The sequence below is a fragment of the Hyla sarda genome, chromosome 4 (genome assembly GCF_029499605.1).
Source record: "Hyla sarda isolate aHylSar1 chromosome 4, aHylSar1.hap1, whole genome shotgun sequence".
NCBI classification, from domain to species: domain Eukaryota; kingdom Metazoa; phylum Chordata; class Amphibia; order Anura; family Hylidae; genus Hyla; species Hyla sarda.
The window spans coordinates 158,755,898-158,763,090 of NC_079192.1; the positions used below are offsets into that span (position 1 = coordinate 158,755,898).

At 41.7% G+C, this 7,193-nt stretch overlaps 1 protein-coding gene across 2 annotated transcripts in view; it reads left to right on the forward strand.

Annotated features, from left to right (window-relative positions):
• ENTREP2 (endosomal transmembrane epsin interactor 2) overlaps nucleotides 1-5,357 on the forward strand; it is an 848,385-nt gene extending 843,028 nt beyond the window's left edge. For both annotated transcript variants that reach the window (XM_056572508.1, XM_056572509.1), the window contains one exon: nucleotides 4,655-5,357. In XM_056572508.1, coding sequence (XP_056428483.1) covers nucleotides 4,655-4,840 — 186 coding nt within the window. In that variant the 3' untranslated portion in view covers nucleotides 4,841-5,357. The remainder of the gene's footprint in view (nucleotides 1-4,654) is intronic.
• The last annotated feature ends 1,836 nt before the right edge of the window (nucleotides 5,358-7,193 follow it).

Consider the following 7,193-nt stretch of genomic DNA (forward strand, 5'->3'; position numbering starts at 1 on the left):
ATTTAACTTTAGGCTTCATGTCTCAATTTATGTACTTAGCAACTATTTAAATATATTTAATAAGTGTTTGCTTAAGCTCATCTTCATGATGTTTTATAAAGAGTATTATTAAGCCCTTAACCATCTATGACGTTCATTTTCGCCAAGGCCGTGTGTGCTTGAAGTTGAACATCAGGCAGCTTGTACAGTGAGCTCTTGCACTGGAATAGTCCAAACCAATAAAATATGATAAAATCATGTCAGAACTTTTATCACCTTAAGGGTACGTTTACACATACAGGATCTGCTGCATCTTCTCTGCTGCATATATTGCTACCCATTGACTTTGAAGGGGTACTCCACCCCTAGACATCTTATCCCCAGTCAAAAGGATAGGGGATAAGATGTCTGATCACGGGGGTCCTGTCGCTGGGAACCCCCGCAATCTCTCCCCTGATCCGTGGCTGATGATGGGCGATTCAGGGGCCAGAATATCGTGACATCACGGCCCCACCCCCTCTTGACATCACAGCCTGCCCCTCAATGTAAGCCTATAGGAGGGGGCGTTAGAGGGCATGAGGGGGATACGCCAGCCCCTGTATCGCCCAGCATCAGCCACGGATGGCTCCGTGCAACTAATTAACGGGGGTGCTGCAGGAGAGTGCTGCGGGGGGAGACCCGTGATCAGGCATCTTATCCCCTATCCTTTGGATAGGTGATAAGATATCTAGGGGTGGAGTACCCCTTTAAGGCTAGGTTCAGACTACAGAATCTCCAGGCGGAAAATTTACATCTAGAGATTCCAAGTACGGCCAGCACCGGCAGACTCAGTTGGCGCTAGGACCACACTGACATTGCAGTCCCCAATAGACTGCAATGTGTTCTGCAAGGATATCCGCCTGAAGAAAGAGCACCACCATTCTTCAAGAAGTTATTTCAAAGCAGATTTTCTGTTCACAAATTCCGCTTCTAAAATTCGGAAGTGTGAATCGGTGAACGGAAAACCCATTCACTAGCTTGTACATTTTAACAAACAGAATTTCTGCCTGCAATTTCAAAGCGGAATTGCAGGCAGAAATTCCGTAGTCTGAACCTATCCTAATAGGTAGCAAAATCAGATGTGGGAAATATGCAGCAAATATGTAGCAGATCCTTTATGTGTGAACATACCCTTAATTTGACCTTTAACTTGAACAATTCAACTGAAATCTGAGATCTTAAAGGAGGAATGTAAAAAAAAAAATAACACAATAATCTAGTTGCATAAGCGTGCACACCCTCTTATAACTGGAGGTGTGGCTGTGTTCAAAATAAACAAACCACATTTAAACTCATCTTAAATAGGAGTCATTACACACCTGCCATTATTTATAGTGACTTTGAATAATAATAATAACACTGGCAGTTGGCAGCCAACAGTAACAGTGCATCCCGCTGCTTATCTCAGCCGAGCTGCGCGCTCGATTCCCCCTCTCCTCTCAATACACCAAATATTCTCCTTTGAAGTATTGCAGACACCAACAGTTTCTAGTGCAACCCGTGGGGGCCGTGCGGGTGCAATGGCTTTATCTTTTAGGGTTCATGTGCATCTCTGATTCTTGTCCTCAGATTCCTGCCAGGCTCCATGTATAAGTGAGTATTCCTCTTCATGTGGTGCCTTGGTAATAGCATAACTTGTTTACTGCGAAGGTATCTGATCTGTTCCTGTCCTGAGTACCTGTGTTTGAGCAAAGCCTGACTCTGCCTCTGTCTGATCCTGTTTGTACCTTCCTAATTCTCCAGTGCATGACCAGGATTGTCAACCACGCTTCTGCATCCTAAGCACTAATCCACCTCTGCTACTCACATCAAGTCAGCTCTGCTACATTGCGCTATACTATTCACAATGCCTGCTCGCCCCTCCTGCCTGTCCTGCCAGGCCAGCTGCTACTTAATCGGGACTACTCTTGCAGTTGTGACCTGGTATCTCCCCTGCAGCTTAAGTTCAGAAGCAAGATAATGGGTAAAAACAAGGGAAATATTTAGTCTCCACTATGACATCAATAAGCTTCTTACACCTCCCAGCCGGAATGTTGGACCACTCTTTCTTCGCAAACTGCTCCAGGTCTCTCCTATTTGAAGGGCCCCTTTTCCCCACAGCAATTTTAAAGGGGTACTCCGGCACTTAGACCTCTTATCCCCTATCCAAAGGATAGGGGATAAGATGCCTGATCGCGGGGGTTCCACCATCGGGGACCCCCGTGATCTTGCATGCCGCACCCCGTTAAAATCAGTCCCCAGAGCGTGTTCCCTCCAGGTCTAATTACTGTCGATCACGGGGCCATCACAGCTCCGCCCCCATGTGCCGTCACGCTCCGCCCCTCAATGCAAGTCTATAGCAGGGGGCGAGACAGCTGTCTCGCCCCCTGCCATAGACTTACATTGAGGGGCGGAGCGTGATGTCACATGGGGCGGAGCTGTGACGTCACGATCACCGGCTCTGTCATCAGACCACGAGCGGATGTTCACTCTGGGGCCTGATGAGAGCGGGGTGCTGCGTGCGTGATCGCGGGGGTCCCCAGCGGCGGGACCCCGCGCTATCAGGCAACTTATCCCCTATCCTTTAGATAGGGGATAAGTTTTCAGCACGGTAGTACCCCTTTAAATGTGGACGGATAGTTCATGCTGACACTGATGCTCCCTGAGCCTGCAGGACAGCTTGAATATCTTTAGAACTTGTTTAGGGCTGCTTATCCACCATCCAGGCTATCCTGCGTTGACATCTTACATCAATTTTTCTCTTCTGTCCACGCCCAGGGAGATTAGCTACAGTGCCATGGGTAGCAAACTTCTTGATAATGTTGAGCACTGTGGACATTGAGCACTGTGGAGATGGACTTGTAACCTTGAGATTGTTGATATTTTTCCACAATTTTGGTTCTCAAATCCTCAGACAGTTCTCCTCTTTCTGTTGTCCATGCTTATTGTGGCCCACAAAGACACACAATGCAAATACTTAGTGAACTTCTCTCCTTTATATCTGCTTTCAGGTGTGATTTTTATATTGCCCACACCTGTTACTTGCCCCAGGTGAGATTAAAGGAGCATCACATGCTCGAAACAATCTAATTTTCCCCCAATTTTGAAAGGGTGACAATTATTTTGTCAAGCCCATTTTTGGAATTTGATGTGATATTATGTCCATTTTGCTTTTTCCCCCCCCCCCCCTCACTTTTTGGTTTAGTTCCAATACACACAAAAGAATAAACAAATGTATAGTGAAAGTGTGTTACTGCAATCCTTTTGTGTGAGAAATACATTTTCTTGAAACATTTCAGTGGTGCCAACATTTACGGCAATGACTCTATGAATATATATATATATATATATATATATATATATATATATATATATATATATTCTTAGTGTAGGAAGGAATGATAAGCTGCCACTGGTTATTGGTGACCTTTAGACTAAAATAATGCTGTAGACTAGCCTGCTGTTGAACGAAGGCACCATATGAAATAGTATAGGAAAAGGTAAATGGGGCTATTCGAATACGAGGGAAAAAAAAAAGAAACAAGAAAGATCTAGAGGTGGTAGGATTGGAATAAGACTCAATAGTCACCACTCATTCACATTCAGTCAGATGCCACCATCAAGTTTCAAAGTTATTCTAACCACTCCCTCCACTAATATATCAGAACAACATTTTTCTTTTTGTATCTACTTTATGCTTATAGTACCATATGCTTCTTTATTTTATCTGAAAAAAAATAACTTTTACAATAATATTAATGATAATAATAATAATAATAATAATAATAATAATAATACTGCTAATAAAAAAATAAAGCCAGTTAATCACATAAATCATTAATCAGGTAAAACTAGTCTTACACAGCAACATTTTATGGTAAACTAACTAATACTTTTCCAAAGTCTTTTTGAATTATTCATCATCTGTTAAATTATCAAAAGTCATTAATATATTAAAGATAATCACTCAGAGCCATGGCAGGCAAACTGCTGCATCTTATGTTCTTTTTTTCTCCTAGAGCAATTACATCTTCTTAACCATTTTAGTTTAATATAATGTATAGAATTATACAGCTTGAAAGGTTTGGAATGTTTCAGATGGTTATACTGTCAAAATCTTTTTCTCACATTTACTTTTGATTTATTTAAATCTAGAACCCCCTGGATTTTGTGTAAGTTCTAGTGGTCAGAGTAGACATTGAGGGAGATTTATCAAAACCTGTCCAATCGAAAAGTTGCTTAGTTGCCCATAGCAACCAATCAGATCGCTTCTTTCATTTTTCAGAGCCTTTTTCATCATTCTGATGAGATACTGTAATTTCCCATTGTCCCCTCTTAAGTTAAAATGCCACTATGCCCATTTAATACCCATACTACAGTATTATACATTCATGTATCCAAAACAACATCCTTCACTGGAGAGTCCCATAGCCTCTGCTCAGATGAATATAGAAAACACAACTTTTTACTTTAGGAAATACTGTACTGGATATCTCCTGTAACTGGTTATAACCCTCCTAATACATACAGTAGTTACCTTTTATAGCGTACACCTCATATTTTATTGTTTGTTATAGTGCTTGCCATGCTATTGCTTTCAGTTACACATTGGTTTTATTTCTCTGGTAAGTGTTAACCCTGTTTGTTTTATTAACAGGTAATTACGAGCTCTCAGCAGAATGTCAGTATGTCAAGGAAACGGCTGCAGGAAGATCTTCACTTAAGGAGTTGTGGTGCTCTCAGTTCTCCAGTGACTTTTCTACACAGGATACATCTAACACGAGAAATGGACCCTGACAGACCACATAGTCTTATCGGAGTCTGCAGAGAAACCATCCTCTGACAACCAGTTTTTAGAAGATTGCATGCAAAGACTGAGGACATTCAAATCCAATTCTGTCACCAACACTAACCAACAACATGGCATTTTCAATCTGAACATGGTCATGCACGGGACAACAGACACCTGTTAAACAAGGTCCCTGAATGTATTGTGTTCTGCACCAACAATGCAAGCTTTATTTCTGCAAAAAGCCTTTTTTTGGAACAGACATCTGAAGTTTAATCTATTTTTTAATTTAAAATAGAGATTTGGATATTGCTGCCATGTAGCTTCATTAAAAGTATACCATCTTCTCAACAGTTACGACCTCCTACAGAAAGGAGCCATTCTCTTGGTCCTGCAGACTGGCAGATAACATTTTAAGTATATCCTATCTGTACCATCAATGAAAGGTAGCATAACATATGAAAGGAGAAATATCTTCAGAAGAAGAAAAATCTTACAACCTCAGTGTTGTATAACTTTCTGTACCTCAAAGTGTTTTCATAACGTGATTTAATTAAAAAAAAATCTAAAAACTCAAATCTCATTTGTATAGTTATTGTGGGCTTGTTTACATGGGGGTTTTCCTACGATTGACTTTTGGCATAGATCAGCTTGAAATGTCATAAAAGTAAAATTGGTGCCAGCTATAAGCCCTTAAAAATATTTCTAAGTTTTATGAAAAGTTTAAAAGTTATGTGTAACACCCCACGGGTTTAGACCCACTGTGCCACGAGTGGCAGCCGGCCAGGCAAGCAAAGTGGGGCAAACTGACACTAAAGATAGCATCAGACACAGCAGAGCTGATTAAAGTGTTTATTAACAGAGCCGGTACAATGACAACAACTAGCCACGATGGCTACAGGTGCAGACTGGAGCAAGCTGCAAACAGACAGGAATCATGGTAGACAGTTCAAGTTTATAACAGAAGAAAAAGCCGAGATTCCAGAGGATTAGGCAAAGGCAAATTCCAGTATACAGGCAGGAATCAGCAACACAGGATCAGCAGACAGACAAGCAATGCTGACAGATTTCATTCAGGCAACATAGACCTTATCAGTTCACAATAAATAGCCTCGGGCAATGGGTCCGGCTTCTTTATATAGGGAGTGCCTTGCAGGGATTGGAAGGGGAACTAGTAGAGACTGCACGCTGGCTCAATAAAACTCAGCCAGTGCTTGTGCATGGTCCCTAGTGGCCAGAGTGGAAACTGCAGTATGAGACACATCAGAGAAGTTAGAGATACATACAAGATAAAGAACACTTTTTTGGCATATCTGGCTTAAAAAGATCTATAAGTACACTATGTTGTTTCCATTAGAAAAATGTACTACTGCATGTACTGAACTTAGAGCTCAAACAGAGTATGAACCTCGCCAAATAGTAAAAAACACACATTGGCCCTCATTTACTTAGAAAATCGGGTTGTAAGTCTATGTTGCTTTCTTACCCGACTGCTTTTTCCCCCTGGTATTTATTATTATGTCGCATCCTGTTTGTCGCACGTGGGTTTTGTTGGTTTTGGTTTCCAGCTCCTCTGATCCACAACAATTCAACAAATTCTGATTGGAAACCTTTATAAATACGTGGGAAAGCTCAGAAATGTCGGGTTACGCCCCTTTTTCGGGTTTGTGAGAATCCACATCGGGTCGGTCGGGAAAAAATGTTGCATTGTGTCGCAGACTGGCGCACGATGTCAGACAAGGATGCGCCAAAAAAACCCGACAAAAGAAGTCGGGTTTAGAATAGTAAATGAGGACCATTGTCCATTTTTACAGTACTTAACACGCTCAGAGGAAGATGTTCAGTTTCAGTAAGATTGTGTGCACAGTTCTTTTATTTAAAGGGTTTATCCACCATAAGGTGATTTTAGTACATACCTGGCAGGCAGTGATGGACATGCTTAGGAAGGATCTGCGCTTGTCTTGGGGCTAAATGTTGTGAGATTACCATACCACTGTGGCTAGCTTTTTGTTAACTGGTATTCCCTGTTTGACTTTTCTTTTTTTGACTACAAATCCCACAATTGCATTTTCCCCCCTCCCACACATCAGCTACCCCACCCATTGAAACATAAATGAGCTGCATCCATTCAAAAGACCTGTGGTTTTCAATCAGGGTGCCTACAGCTGTTGCATTAGTTGCAGATTGATCTCTCTCCCACCAAGCAATCGCTCCACCCACTGAAGCAGACAGGCTCCCTGTCATCAGCTGACTAGTGAGTGAGGTCTCGGCCGCATTGCAAGCTGGGAAAAATCTGAGATAACAGTCATTTTGTATGCTGTTAAAAATAAATATTGGGGTGAAAATCACAGAAGAATTGTGAGAAAACCATCACACACAGGTACAGACACCATATTATGAACTACAC